The 25,724-nt window shown below is 40.2% G+C and overlaps 2 protein-coding genes and 1 long non-coding RNA gene across 38 annotated transcripts in view; 2 read left to right on the plus strand and 1 right to left on the minus strand.

The window, feature by feature from the left end:
- LGR4 (leucine rich repeat containing G protein-coupled receptor 4) overlaps positions 1 to 16,981 on the plus strand; it is a 75,586-nt gene extending 58,605 nt beyond the window's left edge. For both annotated transcript variants that reach the window (XM_066997454.1, XM_066997455.1), the window contains exons 5-18: positions 206 to 421; positions 949 to 1,020; positions 2,748 to 2,816; positions 3,410 to 3,481; positions 3,568 to 3,639; positions 4,326 to 4,394; positions 4,637 to 4,708; positions 5,836 to 5,901; positions 7,143 to 7,214; positions 8,112 to 8,183; positions 8,499 to 8,624; positions 10,047 to 10,168; positions 10,806 to 10,880; positions 14,007 to 16,981. In XM_066997454.1, the coding sequence (XP_066853555.1) occupies positions 206 to 421; positions 949 to 1,020; positions 2,748 to 2,816; positions 3,410 to 3,481; positions 3,568 to 3,639; positions 4,326 to 4,394; positions 4,637 to 4,708; positions 5,836 to 5,901; positions 7,143 to 7,214; positions 8,112 to 8,183; positions 8,499 to 8,624; positions 10,047 to 10,168; positions 10,806 to 10,880; positions 14,007 to 15,283 (2,452 nt within the window). In that variant the 3' untranslated portion in view covers positions 15,284 to 16,981. The remainder of the gene's footprint in view (positions 1 to 205; positions 422 to 948; positions 1,021 to 2,747; positions 2,817 to 3,409; positions 3,482 to 3,567; positions 3,640 to 4,325; positions 4,395 to 4,636; positions 4,709 to 5,835; positions 5,902 to 7,142; positions 7,215 to 8,111; positions 8,184 to 8,498; positions 8,625 to 10,046; positions 10,169 to 10,805; positions 10,881 to 14,006) is intronic.
- On the minus strand, positions 16,978 to 21,148 carry LOC106033954 (uncharacterized). Of its 2 annotated transcripts, none has more exons than XR_001205715.3 (3): positions 20,757 to 21,148; positions 18,209 to 18,351; positions 16,978 to 17,889 (listed from the first exon to the last, which is right to left on the minus strand). It is a non-coding gene; the product is annotated as an uncharacterized lncRNA (long non-coding RNA). The 2 variants fall into 2 exon arrangements; XR_010831702.1 differs by having other exon boundaries at positions 20,467 to 21,148.
- Positions 21,149 to 22,268: 1,120 nt separating this feature from the next.
- The window catches only part of CCDC34 (coiled-coil domain containing 34), a 114,642-nt gene continuing 111,186 nt past the window's right edge, over positions 22,269 to 25,724 (plus strand). For 33 of the 34 annotated variants that reach the window (XM_066997466.1, XM_066997464.1, XM_066997481.1 and 30 more), the window contains exon 1: positions 22,269 to 22,455. In XM_066997466.1, the coding sequence (XP_066853567.1) occupies positions 22,319 to 22,455 (137 nt within the window). In that variant the 5' untranslated portion in view covers positions 22,269 to 22,318. The remainder of the gene's footprint in view (positions 22,456 to 25,724) is intronic. The other variant, XM_013177795.3, reaches the window with a different exon arrangement.

A 25,724-nucleotide genomic window follows, 5' to 3' on the forward strand; every position in this document is an offset into this window, starting at 1 on the left:
TTTTTATGAAGCTTTCTTTTATGGGTTCATGTGACTTGAAAGAGTGTTCACACGTCGCTTCAGTAAACTCTCAAACTTATCAGTATTAAAATATTTCAGTAAAACACATTTAAAAAATGTTCAGGAGCGACAGGACTTAAATCTGCTTTTTTACTGCTTTGCAGTTTGTGGATTTACCATGGAAATTCTTTCTGTTTCAATCTAGGCGTTTAGATGCGAACCACATCACAGCCGTACCAAAGGACAGTTTTGAGGGCCTGGTACAGTTGCGTCACCTCTGGCTGGATGACAACAGTTTGACAGAAGTCCCCATCCATCCGCTCAGCAACCTCCCCTCTCTGCAGGCGTTGACGCTGGCCCTTAACAAAATAACACACATTCCTGACTATGCATTTACAAACCTGTCAAGTCTTGTTGTTCTGTGAGTATTTGTTACTTTGCTTCATGGGTCACTTGGATTGTCCCCGGTTAGAGCTTCAGTTTATCTAGGATGGCACTGAAAATGGTATTTGGCTGTATTTTAGCTCAATTGTCTAGTAACGGCCTATACCACCACTGCAAGTTGTTATCATGTATACTCGACAGTCCACTGCAGGTTTGCTGAAGACTTTCTCCTATACAGAAAGTCAAAAGTGCTATGGGTAGTGAGGTTCCCGGATATCTTGATACCATATTTTGATTTATACGTTTAAATCATGTTTAATTGCACTTCTGGATAGTGAGTAAAGGTTTAAAATAGGTTGTTTTGACTGCAGGCAATCTATTCTGTTCCCATATGAGGATGAGATGTTTCTGTCTGGAAGTGCAAGACATTTTGCTGCATTATCCATCCCATGAAATGTTTTTTCTAAAGCATTTAACTGTCTTGATTTCATAGAATAATCTGCTAATTTGTTAATTTACGTGAAGTTATTCACTGATCTTCATTCTTGTTGTGTTCTTTTTCAGACATCTTCATAATAATAAAATAAAAACTATAGGAAAACACTGTTTTGATGGATTAGACAACCTTGAAACCTTGTAAGTATGCCTCTTAAAGTAATTCTTTGTTCAGTGTCATTTGTCTCATTCACAGCTTAATTGAGCTTTATGGTGAAGATTTTGCAAACAATGCATGTGTGCAGCACAACACATACCTCCAACACTTATGTCCAGCTCAGGTTTCGGAAGCAAAGGCTAATATCAGTGCAGTGCTCCACCAAAACTAATTAACTATGTTGAGAAGCGGGTAAATATTAGCCTGGGTGAAATGTCGTGCAGGATGATGTGGCTCTAATGTTCCTGGTCCTGACCTAGCTGGTGTATCTTTGCATAGCACTCCTCTGAGTCAGCTGGATATATCAGAAGTGTTTGAGTGGCCCTGTTATGTGATAAGGGACAAATATTTGTTTCTCAGATTTACCGTGGGATTAAACATATTTAAAATACGCTGTCAGAACTGTTGTGTGTCAATAGGAGGTTTCTCAGAGGGCCCTAGTGGGCTGTTTCTCCACTGCTCCTCCTCTCTTACTGGATGGGCACCACTGCCTGCCAAGGAAACTCTCTATCTCAAGTGTCCAAGCAGCTCCTAAAGTGATCCTCAGCTCCTGGGTTCCCAGCCTCTCGAGACTGACATGAGTTCACTTCAAATACTGGCAAATATTAAACTGATAGACTGCTTTATCTGAAACATTGAGCGTTGCATTCCTTCTGACAGAAATAGGAGATGCAGGTGCACCCGCACCACTTTCCCCTTGCCTCGAGTCTGTTGTCCTTGCTGACAATTCATACTTATCCCAGTACCACCTTTCTATAGTGGCCTGTCAAGACAGGGTCTGGGCTCTTTTCAACCTCCAGAGCACCTCCTAGGAGAGGAATGGCCTTCAGCTGCTTGAGTTGCATTCCCTGTTTCCCTTCGACTTGCTCAATGAATGTCTAGTAAGCAGTGTTTCCTTCAGCGGTGCCTTTAGTTATGCTTAAGAGAATGCTAAATAATTAAAACTAATGAAGGAGGGCAAGGGCGCACGCTACAGCCACTGACAACCTCTGTTAACATCAGGAGTTTGGAGGAGTCCAGGAACATTGCTTACTCCAACTACCTTGTCATTCTCTTGGAGCCTTCAGTTATTAAATTAGGTAATAACCAGGTACTATGTAAATGCATGCAGCTGCTGTGAGACTAAAAATGGTTTTGTTTCTCATAAGCAATCCTTTTTGCAGAAGTTTATAGCAGGTTCTGACATAACTGCTAGAATGGTGACAGGTTAACAGTCCACGTCTGTATCATTGACGTGCACTGATTCAGTGTGATGTGATGGGCTTTACCTATGCTTCTCTTTAATATTTAGAATTGGTTTTGCTACAAGGTCTGCTATTGCCTAATGGCTTATTTACTATTTATTTTCTAAAACCAGAGAGAAAAGTTGTCAGAGTAAGCTAACAAAGAGTAATCATATGTGTCTACTTTTTTTTTTGTCGTTGTTACTTTAAAATCTTAGTTCATTGTCATGTAAATTCATTTGAAGAAAAATCTGTGAGGTGTTGAAAAATACTGAGCTTTGCTGTAAAGAAATGTCATAAGTTATTAGCTGGTTATAAAGTATGTAAAACATCAGAATACTGAATCTAAGTTAAAAATCAAGTTATTCTGTAGTCTAGTTAAAGATGTTCTGAAAGTTTTCACTTTCACAGAATTGTCTTAACTAAAAAAGATTTTGTTTCATAACCATGATAAGTATTTTCTAACTTTTCTGTTTTGTTTCTTCTAGGGATTTAAATTATAACAACATGGTAGAGTTCCCTGAAGCCATAAAAGCCCTCCCAAGTCTAAAAGAGTTGTGAGTATTATCTATTATCCCTTTTTAACTCTTTTCTTTATCCTTTCTGTAAATAAAAAGAGAAAAGAAATTCCCAGATTTAAGAATGCTCATCTGACTATGCAGCAGCCTAGATCAGATCAAGTTATGCTAAGTGATGCTGTAATTAAAGGAAAATATAATCAACAGCTACAGAGGGAACCTATTGAAAATGATTTTGGAGTTATATAACCAAGGAATTTATTCAGGAGTACCATTAGCATAGATCTTAATCATGAGCTGGTTTTGGCCTCCCATAGCAGAATTATATATTCACTGATTGTGCATATTTTCCTTGTTCCCTCCTTAAAAAGGGAAAAGGAGAGAAAGCATAAGATCGTGTTTTGGACAGAATATTTTCTTCCTACTGAAATATTTTCGGTATAGCTAGAGTGGAGTAGACAAAAATCACGCCTTCAAACTTGCTCCTACATACTCCAATTTAACTACAACCTAACTTTTGGCAGGATTAGGAGTTGAATAGGTGTAGTGTATCCGCACAAAGATGACGACTGTTGGTTGAATCTACTGGCGGTATATTTCTAAATGTGGGTTTTCTTTGCTAATATCTTTAGGGCATTTCACAGTAACTACATTTCCATAATTCCTGATGGTGCATTTGCAGGAAACCCCCTTCTAAGAACGATGTAAGTAATTTTCATGCTTCTATTTTTAGTCTGTAGCAGACTGCGACTGTAAGAACAGTGATTGAAACATGTTTTTCATTTCCCAGACATTTGTATGATAATCCTTTGTCTTTTGTGGGAAACTCGGCATTTCAGAATCTGTCAGATTTGCATTCCCTGTAAGTATCACCTCAACTAAATAGTACAATAATTTGATATGAAATGTTGTGGCTAAAAACTGAAAATAACTGTATTTCCCAACTGCCTCTACCTCTTAATGTGTAATTTTTTTAATCAGTTAGCTTTAACAAGCATTGTTATGGTTGGGAATGTCCAGTTTCATAAGAAGTTCTGCTAAATACGCTTTACAACGTTGTTTTTTTTTTAATCTTCATCACCTTGCGTAAGACATAACCTCAGGCTGAATGCTCAGGTTCTTACCTAAACAAACTCCAGTATGTCCTGGGTGTTTTTTGAACAGGGGTGTACATTGTGAGAATACTTTGCAGGTTAGTGCGTGCATGCTCTCAAACGATATCAGTTCTGGGGGTTAGGAGTAAGCAAAATGGAGTTCCAGCTTTGAGCTACAAACTACCAAAGAGTTTAGGCCCTTTTTCTAAGTGTTTTGATATGACGCTTTCCAATTTGATTAGTTCCAGTTAATTGCTAACAGAAGTAATTTATTAAACAAATTATTAGTGTAAGAAGCACTTAGAAGAATATCTTCATGTGTAAAATTTAAATAAAGCAGAAATAAGGATGTTAGAATGTCTGCTTAGTGAAAATATCTACCTGATAGTAAGACTGCATGTCACAATTCATTTGCATAATAATTTACAGCTAATTTTTGTGGGGATTTTTTTAGGGTCATTCGGGGTGCCAGTATGGTGCAGTGGTTTCCTAATTTGACAGGAACCATTAATCTGGAGAGCCTGTAAGTATATTCTGCAGAAATAATTTCCAATGATTTCTTGGGTTTGTCCCATGTGAAATGATTGAAATGTGATTTAGTGGGTCTGGAGAGCATCTTGGATATATGTTCTCTTCCTCTCACTAAATGTCTTTGTTGGTGAATCTAGCACCTAACAGCTAAGACACCATCTTCCGTCTGTTCCTATGTATGCTAGTTTTGTTATACCATCAACGATACAAATATTTATATATTTTTTTTCCTAGAACTCTAACAGGGACCAAGATAAACAGTATTCCTGTTAATTTGTGCCAAGAGCAAAAGATGCTACGAACTTTGTAAGTGTACACGTTGTGCTCCTATTTTCATCTGGATCAAAATGTGTTGATGTAGAGCTAATTTAAAGAAAAGGTTTTGCTCAGTTAGTAATGCAAAGGAAAAACAGAAAAAGAAGAAGCAAGGTGTGCTGAAAATAAATACAAAAGAACAAACTGGAAAACATAACCATTAGGGGGCCAAAGCCATGTTTACAAAGGATGCATACGAAAAAATGGAACAAAAGCACTTTGTGAGAAATGGAGGAGAAAAATACCTTTTGTTTTCCAGGAGATAAATTGGGATGAAGGAGGATGATGATGTATGATATATTTTCAAATACCCGTTTATCTTTTGAACAGAACTTGAAGGGTTGTTTGCAAGTTTCTAGTCTCCCTTTTTTGCTGCATAGTTTCACAGGAAATTCTGGGAGGTACCAGTACCCCAAATCAAAATCTGCAACAAATTCCTGCATCACATACTAGCCATCCAGTTCATCCTAAAAATCCAGTTTATCAATAAACCTTTTTAGATTACAGTTCTAAGAATTCAGGAAATTTGTACAGTACGATTTTGGGGTATGCATGTATCCAGACATAGAGCTAAAAGCAGCGCCTATAGGATCAGAACTGTTGTTTGGAAGGGATTGCATGAGCTGTTGAAGCCACTGCAGAGGTACAGCCTATTTCTCCCTTACATTTCAATTGCAGAACACTAATTTCAGTTGTTAATGTTTGCCAAATAGAGTTTTCAGTTGATTGTTTTTTCTATGCTTGCTCACTTTACATTACTTGTTGAATATTTCAGGAAAGTCAATGATAATTTTGTTCACCTAATTCAGAGAATTGATGGGGGAGATAGAAAAGTACATTTTAACAATGTTACAAGAATGAAGTGTTGTAAGGCAATAAATCAGTGTTTTACGGAGTTTAAAATAGCCTTATTTCTGTTACTTGTTGATGTATGTATGTAACATGTATAACTGAAGTGCACAACGGGACTAGTCAGGGCAGCTGTCTCCACAGATGATGCTTGTAATTCCCTCTTTAAAAAGTTTTTTTCCTGCCAATCCACTTGGTTACAAGCAATGAGATGTTTCAAGTAGAACAGAATTAAACTAAGCATCCTCCTCCCATTTTCTGTTTTGAAGGGACTTGTCTTATAACAATATAAAGGACCTCCCAAGTTTTAAGGGCTGCCACTCCTTGGAAGAAATGTAAGTAGAAATATATGTTGGTTATTTTATTACTTCTTTAGTTAGTACATTGAATCCTGCTCTCCAGAGTTGTTTTTGCTTCATGTTTGAGCATAAGTACAATTTGGAAATTAAGGCCAGAGTGAAGTAATATGACCCTGTCATGATGGACAGAGAATTTAACCAGTTGTGTTTTCCTCAATCAGCTATGGTTTAATTGTTCTTTTATCACAAAAAAAAAAAAAAGAAGGATGCATGAATCCTACATTTCATAGAAGTATTGCTATATGCATAAATGGAATGAGCACTTAGGTGTTTTCTTTCATGCCTGTTATTTCTTCCACTCTTCTTCAGCTGCCTTCAACTATCAGCCTATGCTTGGATAAAATACTTGCTTTATTCCTGTAGTCCCTATAAAACACATTATTTCACAAAACCCATCTGTGTTTTTCCTTATTTCATTGTTTTAAAACTTCCTAAGCTTTATTTCTAGGTCCCATGCAATTTTTCCATGTGCTTATGTTCCTACTTCTCCTTAAACCTCTCTGCTCCTAATCTTCTTGACTTTTAATGAGATTGGAGATAATAGACTTCTCACAGGTCTTTGCTGTTACACTGACATCTTTGGGCTCATTGTGCACGCTTTTTCCGTAGAACATCGAGCAAAGCATCCTCAGAGCTTGTTGTGTGTGAAGGAAGCCTGTTAGTCTCCAACAAAGGCACCACTGATGTGGTGTTTGTTAGAACATGCTGTTACTGTATACACAGGGGAGCCTAAGGGAGTTTGTCTGGAAGGGACACGAGGAGCAAATTTATTGGAGTATAATTTAATTGGCCCATTAGCTCTTGAAGCATTTATCAGCGTTTTCCTTTCAAAAATCTGTATTTTGAGAAAAAGAAAGCACACCTGAATGTCCTAAAGATTCCTTGCAGAATTAGGTGGGCTTGCGTTAAATCTCTATGACTCCTGAAAATTCATAAAGTGTTACTTTTCACTTGGAAGTAATACAGTCCACCCATGACATTCTCTTCTAAATAATAAGAGTTGTGAAGTGGGATTGGGCAAAGGTGCTAAAAAAAGAGCTTCATAATTGTACTAACATAGCTAATGTGAAATGCAGAGCAGATACCTACACAGTTTGTCTTCAAGGGGAAACTAAATCTTGCCATTGGTAAGGCTAAATCTACTTAGTATCAGCCATCAAGCTATTCCATGGTTTGAAGTCAGCCCGGTTTGCCAACAAAGTTTTGTTTCTTTGCAGTTCCTTACAGCATAATCAAATCCATGAAATCACAGACGATACCTTTCAAGGACTGTCCTCCCTTCGTATCCTGTAAGTGTACACAGTTGCATACTGAGTAAAACAAGATAATGTTTCTGATTCCTTCCTAAAATGATGGCAGGGCTTGGTGTTGCAAATCTGGTTTACGTCCAGTGGCCAGGTATGCTGGATCCTAAGGTGAAGCAAACAATGTGCAAGAAATACTAGCAGCAGCCAGTTTCAGTCCTGTTCTTTTTATTCTTTGTTTTGCTTTTGTAGACTCTCACACGTATGCGTATCTAAAGTGATTTTTCTTGGGTAGTCTACTATTCAGCATTATATGCTTTGTATTGGAGCATCTTATCTGTTTTCTTCAAGAGAAGCAAACCACTAAGCAAAAGTAACCCCTACCTTCACATTAGCTGTATGAAGATTATATAGAAACACTGCAATTATCAGTTAAAAAAAAATACAGAATTTGACAGGCCATTTAAAAGGAATGTCTTAAAAAGTCATAGTGGTCCAGCAGGAGCTGGATCTGGAATTAGAAATCCAACCAAGCAAATGCCCTTCTCGTTATTCTTCTGTTCTCTTCCTCCACCCCTTCTGACTTGCCCTACTGCAGGTGTGGTTGTCACCAAAGTGATCTAGCTGGCACCTTCACCCTGGGAATGGGTGATGCCAGAGCCTGCCTCTGCCTTGCTGAGTTGCCAGGGTCAAGGAAGGAAGGGAAGGGGAGCACTAATGGGATGCAGCTACTAATGGGATGAAGCCAAATGCGGCTGACTGGCCAACAGATTCAGCTGCTACTGCACTTGTCCAGCTGGGGAGAGAGGGGAGGTGGGAGGGTCATTCAGCTCTTCTTCAAAGATACAATGGGTGTGTCACGTTAGCTTTTTTCTCAGAATAGTGGCTGTTGCAATGTTTTGATGAAACTGCTAAAATAATGTTATTTGGCATTCATTGCAGTGACCTCAGTAGAAATCAGATCCATAAGATCCACAAGGAAGCTTTCATCACCCTTGGAGCTATTGTTAACCTGTAAGTAGGCTATTCTGTATGGGAACCTCCTTTCTCTACCGTTAAATTGCTGAGATAGTAAATGCTTTTAGCTTAAAACTGGTATATCTCCATCATTTTTTTTCATCTGTGTGGATCACAAAACCTCTCGTGAACTGAATGCATGCAGGACACAGTAAAATGAGGCATGCTTCTTTAAAGTGCCTGCTGCAGCGACAGTCGTTTTCCAGACCACAGCCTTGGTGCAGGACTTTAAAGACTTCCTACTCCTAAAAGTACGCTATAGGATCTTCAAACTTGCTTTGTTGTAACGCTATCTTAATATTCATATTTCAGAGACCTAAGTTTCAATGAACTCACTTCAGTTCCAACTGAAGGATTAAGTGGACTCAACCAGCTTAAACTTGCAGGCAATTCCGAGTTGAAAGAAGCTTTGGCAGCGAAGAACTTTGCGAAGCTCCGGTACGTTGGTAAACGACACTACAGAGTGCCTCGCTTTTCCTTTGCCTGTAACAACAACGTGACAATAAATGAAGCCGGTTTATTAGATAGTACTGATGACAAACGATCAGGCCCTTCACTGAGTCCTGCAGTGCCTCAACATTGGTGTATATTAAGGTGTATCCTGACTATTCTGATGGAAAAAAAAAAACATTTGTAGACAATTTTCTTGGAACCTGTTACATTTTTCCTCCACTGCTTTTCAGGCAGATATAATCAGCTGACTTCAGATTAGTGGTTTGGATGGATTCCATTTGTTATTGAACTGAGCACATCTGTCTTTCAGTGCGTGGAAAATGGGAACAAACTCACAGGTGCCTGATTCCATAATCACCACACTTCATACATATGCTGTTTATTCACGGAGGCAAATTATATAAGAGTAACAGTAATCATTTAAATTGGAACCTGTTACTGATTTCAATACACGGTGGATCAGACAGTGATGAACTGTTTTGCATTTCCAAGATCTTTGTACACATTGATATTTCAATCCTGAAGAAGTAGTTAAAAATTGTTTTCCATGCTGTCCAGTGGAAAAATGGGCATGAAGATACTGTTAATTTGTGTAAGACTATTAGAGGGTTCTTTGTCAGTCTTAGAAACAAGCCTTGGCAATCCCGTGGAAACAACACATTTTTATGTTGTTGTTGTTTTTGATCTGTGCTTGAGAACTAATGCACTATGGGATCCTTCAGACCAATGTTCCTCCTAAATATTTACAAGAACATAATTCAGGAACAATACTGCAGATAGTTGATATTGTAGCCTTAAGTCAGAAAAAATAGCTTTTGGTCTGCTATTACTGAGTTGTTTATATGCACTTTTAAAAACTCTGCAGCTATACTTCTTTTCTACACAGATTAGTAGCATGTACCATTTCCGGAAAACACACAGAAAGACAATAGCAAAATATATATGTTATATTTTTTTTTTCTGGCCAACAAAATGAACTGAAAAGGAAACATGAGTTTTTAATGCTGTGGTCATTTGGGAATTAACTTTCTTACAAAACAGTTATGCTGTAATTAACTTGCTTGGTGAATTTTTGATTTAATTTGTACAGTAACACCACAAATATTGGTCAGAACTTGTTTTGTATAAGGAGGAAAAGTAAAAGCAAAGAGATAAATGTCACAAAATATTTTTGGTACTCCTTGCTGTAGACGACACTTGGATGCATCACCTGTTCTTTATCTCAGTGAAAAAGTTAATCAGAAGTGGTTACAACTGATGCAATTTAAAATTTATTTTTTTCTTAGTGACCAGACAAAATACTTCTGTTTTAGCACTGAAGTGTGCCGCTTAATGTTTTTTAATAGGTGGTAACCTTGGTTAAAGTTACAGCAGGTAACAGTCTTCATTGTTCTGCCTGTATTTCAGGTCGCTCTCTGTGCCATACGCTTACCAGTGCTGTGCGTTTTGGGGTTGTGACTCTTACTTAAACTCGGATGCCGAAGATTCCAGTCACCAAGATCAAGGTACCTTGGTGGATCGTGAGAAGGGTAAGGGTACTTATCCTAGTGAGGAATATGCGTTAGGACAGCAATAGTTTTTTTTGGGCCAGACTAGACCAAATAAAATGTCTATTGTCTTTGAGTAAGAAAATATGGAAAATATCATCTTCATAGGAGTACAGAAACCATCTGTGAAAGTGATTAGCAGTTCCTGGCCAGGTGGGCAATGCCACGTTCTTTCTAAATGTGTGAGAACTGACTGTTGTTTAAAACTATTTCCCACTGCCAGATTGTTTCCGTTATTTTCTGCAAGAGCAGAAGATCTTTTATTGATCTCAGTATTTCAGCCTTCCTGTACAGAAAGCTTGTCCTTACGCTATCTAGTTCAAGGCCTTTTAGATCTTTTCCCTGTTGATTAAAAATGTTGCTGCTGTGTTGCAAAACGCTGTGAGTAGTTACCCAGGGCAGTAGTAACTTACCCTGCTGCAGCAGTTTCTGCGCTGAGTGTTGGACCATTTGTGACAAACTGGAACAGCTCCGCTTGTTATAGGCTAGAAAGCTGGTGAAGTGTTGGTTCTTTGATCTTCCAAAGCTGTACTTCCATCCTAGGCAGCTTTGTTGCATTTCGTTCTTTTTTTTTTTTTCTTTCTGCAACTAACCTGATTTTCATTTTATTTGGGTACAGCTGATGCAGATGTTCTGAGAAATGATGAAAATGCAGAACTGGGACAGACTATTATTCACTGTACACCAGCAACAGGTAAATCTCATAAAGTGCTTTAGCCACATGGCAAACTTTAGGCATGGTGTTATGCAAATAGCTGTCTGCAGAATTGTGTTGTGTTCCTCTGTACAGAGGTTAAGCTGCAGTGCTTGGATGAAACTTCATTTGATGCCATTGTTGTTTTGGACAAGCAGTCACAAAGAATTGGCTCAGCTTTAGACATAGTGTGGTATGGGAGAAATATGTTACAAAAAAACCTGAAGTTGGTTTCCATATGCAGAGCATGTTAGACTGTGATACTTACATTTGGGGCTTGCTGTGTTTGCACTGCCCCCTAATTCTGCATTACTCTTGCCAAGGAAATATCTGTGGAGCAGACTGTGTGAATGCTCATCTGCTTCAGTGAGAAGTTAGCCTGCGCTTTAAAAAGCTTCTGTCAAACTGCTGTCATTCGTGGTTTAAGCTAAGCCTGATATCTTTTCAGGAGAGAGGATGAGGAATGCTCACGTGATCTGTTCTCTCAGCCCTGCCTTAGCAGCATTAATTGACAGCAGAGGACTGTTACAAGTAGCTGGAGTAGCATCTTAAACTGCTACAGATATTTGTGCTATGGGTACTCATATTGGCATACCAGAACTACTTCGATTTGGGCTTGAACAGCCCAGGAGTGTTGAAAGCCTTTGATCTCACAGATGAATATATTCATACTAGGCAGTTTCATTGCTCCCCTTCTGCTTATCTTCCTTCTTCTGCACATTTCCACACACGGTTCCGCTCAGCTCCTAAAGCGGAGGCTGTGCTGCCTCTTACTTCCTCACCTTTGCCATGGGCTCACAAGAAGAGAGAAGCTTTTATACATCTTGTATCCTTCTGTTTGCATAAACAGGAATACGTAGATAAGGGGGAGAGTATGCTTTGAAGAAAGCTGATTCTGGATGAACGCGGGTTTTCCAAGCCTGGTTTCATTCTTTTCTCCTTTACTGGTATTTTACATCCATTATGAAACTTCATCTGTTTGCTCTTCATCTTTTGGGATAGCTCTGGCTGTAGTGTACGGAATACTGCAAGGATTTCTAGGTCACAGCAAAAGAAAATTTGTGGTGGTACTAATGTAACTGCATGATCTGAGAGGGAATTGAACCAGTGTTGCTTATTTGCTTTTGATCTCCTGTTCACAGAATGAGAGTTCAGATAGTATGTTATATGGGTTAAATCTTTAAAACCTTTAGCTCTCTTTCTGCCCATGCCAGAGATGCTGTAACTCTAAAAGGAATGAAGAGCTTGTTTTACAAGTTCACAATTTGCCTTGTTTTTCACCAGTCCCTCCCATACTAACAACTTATTTTCCCTGCCGTGCTGTCGTCTGGTCATAAGTAGGACACTCCACCCACCACCCGAAGTTCTGAATCATTGCTCATCCCACAGAGCCACTTTCCACCTTGCCTAATGGCAGGAATGGATTGCTGAACGGTGGCACTCAAGTAGCATAGCGCTGAAAGCAGCAAAACCCATCCTTCCTAGCATGAATTTCCCTGGTGGGTTGGGAATGTTAGTGGGAGAGGAGGCTAGCTTCGTGCTATGATAGTTAGAGAGAATGGGAGTTGGGAGAATGACAGGAAGGTGTGGTGGAGTTTGTTGGTTGTGTAAAGATGACCCATGATACAGCTGCTAGATAGAAAAAAGACTTCAGATTGATTTTTCAAAACACAGAATTTGCATTTTAAAATTTCCTAAGTAGGAAGTTGTTTTTATTTTAAAGTATATTCAGGTTAGAAGATTTTGCTAAATAGAATGGTCTGGGTGGGAAGAAAAGAAAGACCGTCTAGCTGCAACCCCTTGCAACGGGCAGGGATGCCTCCCACTAGATCAGGATGAATGTCCGTGGTGAATGTACTTCAGAAATAATTCCCTGAGTAAGAGATGCTCACTGGAGCATACCTGCAAAAAAGGGGATTGTACTGCTGTTTTTACTGGTCTGATAATCCAATTAACAGCATTATTTCTTGCTCAGAAATGAAGCTTGCTTGTTTAAACAAACAAAAAGATTCTTTCCGGACTTGTCAGTTGAGTTATTTCTGGAAGTTGCTTTAGGCCTTGGGAGTTTCTCGTCCTGATGTTTAATCTCTCTGTGCAGTCAGCGTTAGGAATGGGTTGTGCTTACCTTTCACCTGCCTAAAAGGAGGGGATGAAGCATGTGGGGCTGAGGGCTGCCTGGCCGTGGCTCAGAAGCTGCTTCGCCAGTGCGGTTTGGCGTTCCTCTGCTTCTCCTTCAGCTCGCAGGGGGCCAGACTACATGAGAGATCCCTTGGTATTGTGTTGGGGACAATTAGCAGTGCTTAATGGAGATGAAGGAGAGGTTAAACTCTTCTAATCGTTACATAAAATCAGTGGGATTTCCCTATGGAATAAATAGCAATTAGAAGGATTAGAATGGTAAGCAGAAACAGTGACCTTTTTTTTTCCCTTGTCTTGCCTTATATCATTAGACATTTTATTTATCTTTATTTTATCACTTAGTTTTTTACCTCAGTGGCAAAAGAAGAAGAAAATCCCGTTTTTCCTATGACTTTGCAAACTCTCGATGCCTTCCAGTGATGGGGGTGGGAGAGAGGGTTTGTGGTGAATTCCTGTCCCTATTAAAGCTGATAAATTGAATTTGTTGGCTGTTTTACAGATGTTTCCTTGTGACCAAAAGCTACTCCGGAAGGCATGTTTGTGAATCATTTTTTGAGAGAAATGTTACTTATAAGGGAAAAGGATATTATTTTTTTTTACAAGTGGGTTTTGAACTTTTGGTTTTAGTTAGTTATCAACTTTTTTTATCAAGTATGAAATATTTAAAAAAAAAAAGTATTTAGGGGGCACTACTGAAAGCTATTTTGAGTAGCTGAGAGGTAATTAGGTTTGTTTATCTAGTTTGTTTATAGAAAGTATTCCCAAGTGACCATTCATTGCAGTAATTATTATTTCAGGCATAATTAATTAGTAAATAGCTTCAGCAGAGCAGTTTACTTTCAGCTGACCTATTTAGCAGTTCAGCTGGGTACTCTATTCATGAATTAATGAATGAGGAGTGCTCTTGTAATACCTTTGAAAATCTTGCTTATTAAGGCACAAGTTTTCTCCCTAAATTGGTTGTCCTTCTGTTTTTTTTTCTTCTAGGTGCTTTTAAGCCTTGTGAATATTTACTGGGAAGCTGGATGATTCGACTGACTGTCTGGTTTATTTTTTTGGTTGCTTTGTTCTTCAACCTGCTTGTCATGTTAACAATATTTGCATCTTGTACTCCATTGCCATCTTCCAAACTGTTTATAGGCCTGATTTCTGTGTCTAACTTATTCATGGGAGTCTATACTGGTATTTTAACTTTCTTGGATGCTGTCTCTTGGGGAAGATTTGCTGAATTTGGCATATGGTGGGAGACTGGCACTGGTTGCAGAGTTGCTGGGTTTCTTGCAGTATTTTCATCAGAAAGTGCCATTTTTTTTCTGATGTTGGCAGCCGTTGAACGGAGCTTCTCTGCGAAGGAGATCATTAAAAAGGGGAAAAGCAATCGGCAAAAACAATTTCAAATTGCAGCAGTCCTTGCTTTCCTGTGTGCTATGGTAGCAGGATGCTTACCACTTTTCCATAAAGTGGAGTATTCGGCATCACCCCTTTGCTTGCCCTTCCCCACTGGAGAGACACCTTCACTAGGCTTCACGGTAACTTTAGTTCTCCTGAATTCGTTAGCATTTTTGCTAATGGCTATTATCTACACTAAACTTTACTGCAACTTGGAAAAAGAGGACCTCTCCGAAAACTCACAGTCCAGCATGATTAAGCATGTCGCTTGGCTAATCTTCACGAACTGCATCTTTTTCTGCCCTGTTGCATTTTTCTCGTTTGCACCGTTGATCACTGCAATTTCTATCAGCCCTGAAATAATGAAGTCTGTTACTCTGATATTTTTCCCGTTACCTGCTTGCCTGAACCCAGTTCTGTACGTATTCTTCAATCCAAAGTTCAAGGAAGACTGGAAGTTGCTCAGACGCCACATGACCAGGAAGAACGGAGCAGTAGCAATTTCCGTCAACACTCAAGGGGGCTGCGTGACGCAGGACTTTTACTATGACTGTGGCATGTACACCCATCTGCAGGGGAACATCGCCGTGTGCGAGTGTTGCGAATCGCTCCTCTTGTCCAAGCCCGTGCCATGTAAACACTTAATCAAATCACACAGCTGCCCCACGCTGGCAGTGGTGCCTTGCCAAAGGCCGGATGGCTACTGGTCGGACTGTGGCACCCAGTCCGCCCACTCCGACTATGCGGACGAGGACGACTCTTTCGTGTCGGACAGCTCAGACCAAGTGCAAGCCTGCGGCCGCGCGTGCTTCTACCAAAGCCGAGGATTCCCTTTGGTTCGCTATGCCTACAACATACCAAGAATTAAAGACTGAAAGGCTTTGCCGTCAGCTCCTCTAACGAAGAGGTATAACGCTTCATAGACCGTTACCTGTTTTGACCTTTTCAAGCAGGAAGCACTTTTGTAATCATTGTTTAGCGTCGTTTGTAAAGAAGGGAAGTGGGCAGTAATTTCTTGAGCCATACATTTAAAAATAATGAAACAAATAAATAAATTGCCCTGACTGTAAATAATTGGTAAACCAAATTTGTTACCCAATATTTTTACTCTTTCCAAGCAATAGTGGTTCCTTTTATACGGTTTTTACATGCCTAATGGTCTGTTTCCATGTTGTGCTCCAGTTGTATTTACTTCTGCTGGTGGTGAGGTAAGTTCTGATGATTTTTTTCCTGCCAAAGCACAATATAAAGGACAGCTGTTAATATTAAAGAAATTATTTTTAAATGTGACTTTTCTATAATTAAGCAAACAACTCTCTTGCTAGCTTTGTATAGTGTATTCAGCATTGAATCTCAGGATGAATTTTACTGCAGGGCCAAAAAAGGGATTAATTCTCCCATAATAACTGTGAGAGCAATATAGGAATATCGTGTTTGTTTTGTATTTCAAGCCAATGTTCAATCTTTTTTAGACAAAGAAAAGATTGCTATAGTAAAAGCATTTGTAATCCACAATATCTGCAGACTATGAAACAACAATATTAACAGCTGTCAGGCACAATAGGGCTGAACGCATTTTTCAGCGACAATGCATTACTTCAGGTGAAGCACGGCAACTTTCTTCAGTATTATGCAGTAGGGTCACACTGTTAGGAGGAATATCGATGCATCAGGTGGCGTATTAGCAGTGCCGTCAATGTATACAGCTCATGTGCTTGTAGAAAAAGACTGGCTAATACTGTGCAGCCTGTTGAATGTTGGTGCACCCCAATAATATCTATGAATAGACTGAGATTTTAGCAAATGGAGAGAAAAAGGAATTTTACAATTAAAAAAAAGGCGTTTTTTCCAATTATTTTACTGAGTGTGATGTACACTGTGCAAAGTCACTGATTTTCATGTAAATCAGTGCTTTATTTTAAAACCATTTAAGTCTTGAGGCCCAAATGATTTAAGTACAATCAGTGATTCGTTCATTTAGTTTGAAATCTGATCAATATAAAGTTATGAATGCTCGATTAAGTAATTATGTTCCTCAAATATGACAAATCAAGAGCAAATTCACTGCCATCCCAGTTACTCTGGAGACATTCTTCTTAAGATTTAAAGCTAGATTGCTGTTTTGAGAATTAACCTGTATATACTGTTCATACAATGAATTTTTATCTTTGTATTGTAAATTATTTGATAGAACACATGATGGGAAATGTGGCTTCAGTTCATTTTGTTAATTAAAGCTACCTCCTAAACAATAGTGGCTGCCAGTAGCAGAATGTTTAAAACATGGTTTATATACTTTTGCATTGTAAATAGACATGGTTGTATATTGTCACTGTAATAAAAACAGAATCCTTCTATATCAAAAACATGTAGTTTGTATAAAATACGGGAGGATTATTTACTGTAATGCTGTTAATTTTGTAAGCCAAAATATTCACATGTAAAAACAAAGGAGAAGAAAACCAACCACCCAGAGTTGTTAATTCTTATATTTACACTCATGAATATTACAGCCATCTGCAATTAGCATGGAATGTTACACTGAAAACAAATAAAGGGTACATGAATATTGATTGTTATTTATCTCTGTTTTTCAGAAGTTTAGGGTAAAAGTGGTGGTTAGAGTGTTAATGTGGTTAGAGTGTTGGGAAGGAATAGCCAGCAAAATAAGCAAGTTGCCAGTTTACATGTAGACCTGTGATCTCTGACTAATGCTGTCTCAGGGCGTGCAGATGATTAAAACATTCAGAGAAGTGCTTGCCCTCTTCCAAAGCAATCGCTTTGAAAAAAGACATCATGTACTGTATGTAACCCCAAATGTGTGATACATCTTAGAAAGTCATACAGAGGATGATTTTATGTTTTCGATATCATTTCCCTGCTAGGTGTTACTTTTTTTAAAGCCATAGTTTTGTAGAGTCACAGTTTGTTCCATGCTCCCTCTGTTGGCCAACTAGTCACAGGTAACAAGAATACTTCTAACAAGAATTCTCCTCAAAAAGGAAAACAAATTTCAGATGGAATTTTATAACCAGCAGGAAGAAAATCCAACTATCAAGCTTCCAACTGCATTTTCCAACAATATTCTTGAGCATGGATATATGTCGCTTGTTGTTTACAAATGAGTCCTCACTGAAATGCTATGAAAGTGGCCAAATGGAGTTCATTTAGAACTCTAGTATTTCGTTACACTGCGATATGTGGTTTTTTTTCAGTTAACTTCTAATTCAGTCAGTCCAGTGTCTTCCAACATGTGCAGGTTTTACTGATAGAGGTGAAGGAACACAGGCAGTAGCTAGTAAAATCAACCTGTTGAGAAGTAGTGCTGCGAAACTCGCCTGGCTCAGCATCACCGCATGCCCAACACGACCACGTAAGAACGCAGAGAAGCGCAGCCACCAGGTACCAAATAAATCCCTTGTCACATCTTCGCTGGGCAAGCTGATCTCTGTAGCTGTGCCTAATGTTCAGATGTTCACAGCTGCAACAGAAATGATCTGCTGAGAATTCACTCCCTCTCTTCCCGGCTCCGAAAGCGGTATCAGGTATGTGGGGACAGCTTGCCTCGAAGCTGCGCCGTGTTGGTAACACGTGGGGGGGATTGCTTAGCTCTGTATGAGTGATGTCCAGAGTGCTCTCCTCCCTTGCTAGGCAAAGCTTCGTAATCTCCATTTTGATATCCAGGCAAATGAAACCTCATAAGTTACATCCTTCTTGGGTGTCCACAGGAAAAAAAATCCTCTGATTTCCTACAGTCTAGAGTTATCTGAAACTATTTTTACAGTGACAATGTCACTTACCTTATCTCTAAACACTGCCGAGCAACTGTTGTACTGAGCTTCGGTACCAAATTCAGCAGACACAAGGAATTTGCTGTTCACTTTAAACAAATGAAATCTTTTGAGCAAGACGGGGATTTCTGCTGTTGTGAGGAAGCAGCTTTCTGCAAGGGAACAGAGGAGAAAAATAGAAAATGCCAAAAGTTGTTGCTAAGATATTCCACACCTGCCCCCCATTAAGTTTACAGACAGCTGTTAACCTGCTCTATGGAAGTATTCTGGTGAGATCTCTTAATCTGGAAGGAAGCCTTATTACTCTCTTACAGAAATAATGCATCTACTCGACAACTGTTTGGTCTAAATCCCTTTTGACTTGTTTCATTTCTCTCCATTAGAACTTCCTGAGTTTAATCACACATTTACTCAGAAAATTCCAAGTTGCACAAGGATACTTTTGACTTCGATTACAATTTTTAATCCTTTGGTTTTAATTTATAGGGTAATGTTTTTAATTAAAAGCACAATGCACGGTTTGTTTCATATGTACTCTCAATTTAATAACTTTTAATTACATAGATACTTTTGATCTTTTACTGCTAGCATAATAAGTTTATTTTTAGGTAGAGATTTTTAATATTGCCTTTCATATACTGTACAGTAGAATCTGAGCAATTTACTCTGGAGCTAGAGTTCAGTTGAGTGTGATTCCCAAAATAAGGAAATGAATGAAAGGTGGAGCAGCATAAAGCATCACAAATTACTGTGTTTTGTTTACTGCTGTATGGTGTGAGAACTTGGAGGATGAATGGACACATTCTCTGTTGTTGCATTCGTGGCACTACACCAATATAAAATACCATCATTTAGGTCTTACTGAAGAAGTACTAGTTAATGGGAATTGTGGCCTTTATTATAAGGAAATTGGTGTAGATTTGAGAGCAATGACATGTGAGGTATATCAATGGTTTCCAGTAACAAAAGCGTAACCTACGAGTGTCTTTTGAAAACTTTAGCCCAAAAGCGAGTGAATAAATCTGTTAATAACTGATGCTTTAAAAGAGTATAAGGACCGAAGTAAAGACTTTGCATGAAGTAGCCAAGCAAGTGAAGGTTGTTCAGCAGCAGGCTGTGATCTCCAACTAATACAAAAACCGGGTGCATTTTGCTTGAATATAAGGTGAAATCCAGCCCAGTGAGTTGAGCATGAATCATGCTATTGATTTGAAAAGATGAGATTTTACTTTGTTTGTTTCATAGAATTCTTGCACGTTCACCTAAAAAGAGAAACACGTCTTCTCAAGGCTGTGGTCCTTGAAAATAGCTGGCTCCATATGTGCAACCTACAGAAAATCTGGACTGGGACCAGTAGTGGGTATGGCTTATTGCAAGGATGGGAACCCGTCTGAAAGTGAAGGAAAACTGAAGCTATCCAAGACCCCTCAGGATTCATAGCATCTAATTAAGCAGAATTACAATTGCAGGTGCAAAAATAGCTCATAGGCTAGCATAGACATTGATCGGTCAACTCCGATGGTGAGCGTGGAGCCAAGTAGCTTTCTTCCTTGCAGAGGCACCTGCTGCACCACTTACTTTTGCCCACACCAGAAAAATCTGAAGACTCAGGGAGACTTTTTAAATTCATCTACATACATTTGGCTTAAATTTTGTATTTTTTTTTCTGTTTGAGTAAAATGTAGACAAACATTCTCAAAATGTGTGCTTTGTTGATGCCAAGAAGCTTAAGGCATGTTGTCTGTGCCTTATTTTGTGCCTCAGTTTAGTCTTTTTCTTTTCAGTAGGATTATTTTATGTTTTTTCTGTGTTCCTGAATGCAGGTATGGAACTAGAGACAATACATCTGAGAACAATGTCATTTGATTCTTTTCATTAAATCTGACTAGTATTAAGTTCAGCTGAGAGGTTTCCTCCTGACAGCCCTTGCGTTCTCTGAGGCTGAGCTGATCAGAATATAGTTGAATTTCTAAAATTTAAATATTTTATAAGAAAGAATTGGCAAATTCACTTATTGCATAGAGTTGTCAAAACAGGGTTGTTAATAATTGAGGGTGGTTGATTTATGTCTAGGATTGAATTCATTTCTATGTTTCAGTTAGCTCTAAAATTGCTTTCTCAGCACCATTTTCTACGTAAAATCTTTTTTCAAGTACAGTGGATGACAATTAGGGATTACGTGTCAGCAATCTGTCAGAATCATTTAGAAGTTCAGACATGTTGATTGACTTTGAACTGACATAAAGTATAGGTCTGTGAATATGCACCTGTGGTTTTACTCTGAATTTAACTCCTGTTGCTAGATAGCTTAAAAGTACTTCCTCCATAGTCTGTGATGGTGTGAGTTCAGTTAGCTCTGAAAGACTGAATGTAGATTTTGTCACTTGTACGGTGGGAACTTCGGCTGTTTTTTCACAACGGTATCAACTGTAGGGGTTATTACCCCTACATGTATGCCCACCCACGCACATATACATTGCATACATATATTCATTCACCGCATCCAGTTCTTTGTGGCAAATTTTGTGCCTCATCGGGTCAGTTTGGTTTTACTCACGGGCTTCAGTAGTATCAGTGCTTGATTCCTGCCATAGCAGATGCTTTTCAGAGACAGTCTTTCCTAGGAAAAGTTCACAGAGTTAAAGTTTTGCCATGAAGCATGTCCTTGCAATGTGCCATTTTTCTATTTGCCAGTCCTTCTGTGGCCATAGAAGCTGTGTATGAACCTGCAGGATTCCTGTTTCAGTCCTTATTATTTTACAAAATCTCATTGTCTGGGATCTTGCCAGTATTAATTTGGGCAGAGTGACTGGACAGAACAAAAAGAAAAGAGGCAGCAACGATGTTACATTATACCTTTACATCTTCAAAGCTGGATGTTTCTGCCATTCCAGTAGCGATGCTTTAATTCCTCAGAAGGTGAGCAGGCTTTTGCTGCCCTCTGCGTAAGTAATCTGGAGGCATGAACTCTGGTGCCTTGTCACAGCAGTAAGGTTTGCACTGCTTGTTAATACCAGCAGCTGGCCCAACACGGTCTTCAGGAAGTGAGGCTGAAGGGAGGAGTGGGATATAAGCAATCGTTTGTGAGGATAAATGATATTTCTGTTCTGGAATCCTCAAGGAATTATTCTGTACAATACTATGCAGCTTTCTTAGGGAAGAAGAGAACAACTCAAATGTGTTGTTATCTGGCTGCTGCCTTTCCTTGAGGCGTCCTGTTTCATAGTCGGTGCTTGGGAGCAGCAGCAGGGTCCGTGCTAACTCTGGCTGTCCTGGACGAACAGCGCGGGGCTTCACTGGCAGGGTGAGATTACCGGTGCACTGAGCTCCTGAAACAATCAGTTCAGTGAGGACCGTTATTTTTTCCCCCCTCTTATTTAAGACTGTTGCCTGTGTTCACTATGAAGTGGGCTTTAAGGTCACAGGAGGCTTTCAGGCTTTCAGCAGATATCTTCCAATTACGTTGGTCTGCAGCTTGTTGAAATTCCTGACATTTTCATGCCCACCATGATGTGAAGCTTTGCTCTTGCTGCTTCCTAAGTCATTGACTAAAAAACGTAGTTTCTAGTGCTATCCTGTTGCTTCCAGTGCTGGACTTAGCTTAGGTTATTTGAATTACTGTAATTTGCTGTCTATTACAGACTGTAGCTCGTACTGCTCGAATCTCTGTGGACGACCAGCTCAGCAGCCTCCTGTGGAGTTGTGTTAACGCCACGAGTATCAGCTGCTGCACGGAGAGGCAGCCCGTGTTGTGAGTTAGGAGTCTGACCGGGTTTGTGTTTCTGACCCTGGCCTTTTGTTGCGCTTCTGAGCCTGGCCGAGGGCAGTTTCCGACCAACACCAGCAGCCAGCCCCGGCTGGGGGCTAACGCCGGGGCTCTCCCTGCGGGAACCATCACGGCGTTTCTCCCAGCTGCGGCTCCTGTGGGGAGCTGCCACGGGGAAGGGCAGACCCCTCACACGGGGCAGGGGGGACCGATGGCGCGGGCAAGTCGCGACAGGCGGGCGAGGAGGCGGCTCGGGGCCGGGCCCGCCGCGCCGCGTCGCGGTCGCCATGGCGGCGCCGCGGGGGCCGCCGGGAGCTGGGCGGGGGGAAGTTGGGGGCCGTTAATGGCCGTTAATGGCCGTTAAGCGCTGCCGCCTCCCTCAGGTGCTTGCCGGCGGCATGAGCAGCGGCGGCGAGGAGGAGGAGGAGGAAGGGGCAGGGGCGGCAGCGAGGGCCCCGTCCCCGTCCCCCTGCGGCCGGGCGGGCCATAGGTAACCGCGCGTCTGGGCCCCGGCCCGGCGGGGAGGAGGCTGCGGGGTGCGGGCTTTATTTTCCCGTGGCTTTATTTCGCCCCCTTCGGCAGACCTCACGTGTCTGCTTGGCCTCGGGACCTCCTGTGCTCCGCAGGGGGATAAACAGGCGCAAAGGCGCGTGCTGGCTTTAAAAGGAGCGTGAGGAGCTGGCAGTGCCCGGGTCGTTCTGGGATGTGACCTTCCCGGTGGGAAACGGGTAGCTCTGCCTGCGCCTCTCGGGGCAACTGAGCTAAAAGTGCCGCTGGGGCAAGGGAAGGACCACGCTGAACCTTTCTGGCAAGCATTTCCCGAAAGAAGTGCTCAAAGTCCAAGAAAAATGTTCAAACGTACTCAGAAGTCTCAGAGTAGAAAGGCTGTTAGCCTGGTCGTGGTCCCTCCTGTCTTTCGGCCCCTTCCCAGTCACTAATGTTGTTCACGTCCCTCGAAGCTCTGTAGCACTCGGGTCAAACTGCTTGAGATCTTTGAGGTCTTTGCAGCTTGAGATGCTAGTTGAAACAGCTCTCGGTTTTGGGGCCTGTTGCTACAGTATTCACTGGCAGCTGTAAAATGCAACCGAGGAAGACCTCTGTTAGGGCTTGAGTTGGAACAGCCTCATTAAATTCTGTGGGCACAATATAAATTTCACTCATACATACCCCGCATCTGAATAATGCTGCTGTATTGTAATAAGTGTCTACCAAACGTTCATATAGTAGCTTCCGTGTGTGACTGCCAAGATCTCAAAGGTATAATAATAAAAAACATTTCTTACACAGACTCTACCCACCCCCCCCCCCCCAACACACTTTCTCAGAGTCTTCTTGCTGTTGTTGTCTTCTTAATTTGCCAGAGGCAGAGGTTTAACGTGGGAAATTTTAATATTTGTAGAAGCTGAAAACAAGGCCTTGTGAAAGGATGTTAGGCATTTTTGTGCTTTCAGTATAGATCAATATTGTGTCTGATGGTGGGACTTCAGTGAATGTATGGTAAATAATAATCACAGTGTTTTGTTAATCAGGCTTCCGTTTTAACACCAAACACATTTGATTTGGTTTAGGATACTTATTTAAATACATACGCACACTTAAGAATGTGGTACTTCAAGAAGTCTCGTTTTAATTACTCTGATGAAGGTCATAGCTGTGAATATGCTAGCGTTTCAGAAAGGAGTCCCATGAAATTTAAGTTTTGTGTGGCTCAAAACACAACCAGTGTGCTGCAGGGAGTGGGACTGGTGGCCAGGGTGTGCATTGGGAAGGATGGGGTTCCAGTCCTTGCTCTGGTGCAACCTGAGAGCTTTGGGCAGAGAACTGCAGGAGAGGGAACACACTTCTCCTACCAATTCTGCATCTTCGGCATGTGTTTTCCTCTGTTTAAACTCCATTTTCTGTTATTTCTGACTTGCACTTAACAAGGGTCTTGTTCATTACTCTGAATATTTTTTTTTTGAAAAGTTAACAATCTGGACTTTATTGATCTAAGAAAACACATAGCGAATAATGTTTTTCTGAATTGATTCCTTCCGTCAGTGCTTTTTCCCAGGTTAGCCTAGTATATCAGCGTTATTTTGGTACAAAGTACCATAATGCAAATTGTGCTGAGCAAAGGAATGTGTTCAGGAAGTATCCCTGCCCAAAACATCAAGTCTGGACAGAGTTGCATCGGTTTGCTGAATTTGAATGCATAATACCTTTATCCTTATCTTTAATAAACTCTCAGAGAGTTATTTTCTAACAAAATGCATTATTATGCATTCTTAAGTTGTATCCCTTATATCTGCCTGTTTAAAAACTGCCTCTGTTAAATTTTTGGTCTTCCTGCTTTCGCATCCAAGACCTAGGGTGCAGCAGGTGTTGGACAACGCCGTGCTTGGGGGTGCTTGGCCTGTGCTCCTTTTCTCCGCTTGGTGTCTGCGTGTGGCCTGTCATTTCCATCGCGCTACCACGCCTCTGTGGCAACACAGTATAAAGAGGGTTGCAGGCTGATTCTGTGCAGGGAACATGACCCTCTTTAAGGGTTAGTTTCAACAAGAAGCAGTTTCCCTGGAATTCCACAACATGACCAGTGAGCGGTCATGTAGGCACATGCATGTGGATAACAGCAACGGAGAACAGTAGGATAAAACTCCTTCACATTGCCCCCAAGTGCTTGCTATCACGGAAATATATTCTAAAGATTACTGGGACAAAATATTTTGCAATATATTATTGCTGCTTCTTGTGAATATGCAATACTTCCATGTTTATAAAAATATGTTATGCTTAAAAGATCCATTTCAGAAGCATTAACATAATATGCTTATTTGGATGGCTCTTTCATAGCTCGAATTAAGCAAGCAGAATTACTCACTGTAGTAAAGTGTGTAGGAAGGTGTTTTCAGAGTACATGCGTTCCTATAAAATACTAATGTGAAGTCTAATTTCATTGTTTTGTTGTTATGAAAAAAAAATTCTATAGGATAGAGGAAAGCTTATAAAGAAATCTACTGGCATGTTATCAGTTTTTGTTGACTTAGAGCCCAATATATTTTCTTTCTTAGGAGGGAGTACACGTACAGAATATTATAAAAGATATTTCTGGCCCAAGGCTAGGATGGCTGCATTATTCATGAGTAAAGAAGTTACGAGTGAGTTATGCAAGGTGTCCTACTAAAAGTCTAACCTTGTATAATGTCATCAAGTATTGTGTGCTAGCCATAGTTCTTGTGTATTTTTCCTATGAATGTGTTTTAAGAAGAAAATCGTAACCGTTAGAATGAATGGATTCTCAATGCTGAGGTTGCTTGATATCATTAATCCAATTCCATAGGACTTGAAAGAAGAAAAAATAATCTTGATTATCTTTTCCTTGTGCTAAAGGCCCCTTGATACTTTGAGCCTCTCAGTGACCAAAGATTGGATGTTAATGTAAAATCTCTGATTTCCTTTGGTCTCTGTATGTGAGAAGGAAGGTGACACTTTGATGTTTCTGGTGTTAGCTTTTCTTTAGCTTATAAAAGGTAATGCTTGAATCTGTTTCACAGTTTGGAACAGGAACTAAAAAAATCACTAGCAAGCTATAATTTAGTAAGTAGAATGTAAGTGGGATGGTCAGAAATACAAAATAAATGCTGTTTATCCATTCTGGAGATTACTAGACAAATAGAAAAAATGATTTTGTTGTCACGATACAAAGAAATGTCATTTTGGGGGGGCAGCAGCACAGGTTAACTTTTCAATGAAACATTACAGATAATATTCTTTTACATT

The sequence above is a fragment of the Anser cygnoides genome, chromosome 5 (assembly GCF_040182565.1).
Source record: "Anser cygnoides isolate HZ-2024a breed goose chromosome 5, Taihu_goose_T2T_genome, whole genome shotgun sequence".
Taxonomy (NCBI): domain Eukaryota; kingdom Metazoa; phylum Chordata; class Aves; order Anseriformes; family Anatidae; genus Anser; species Anser cygnoides.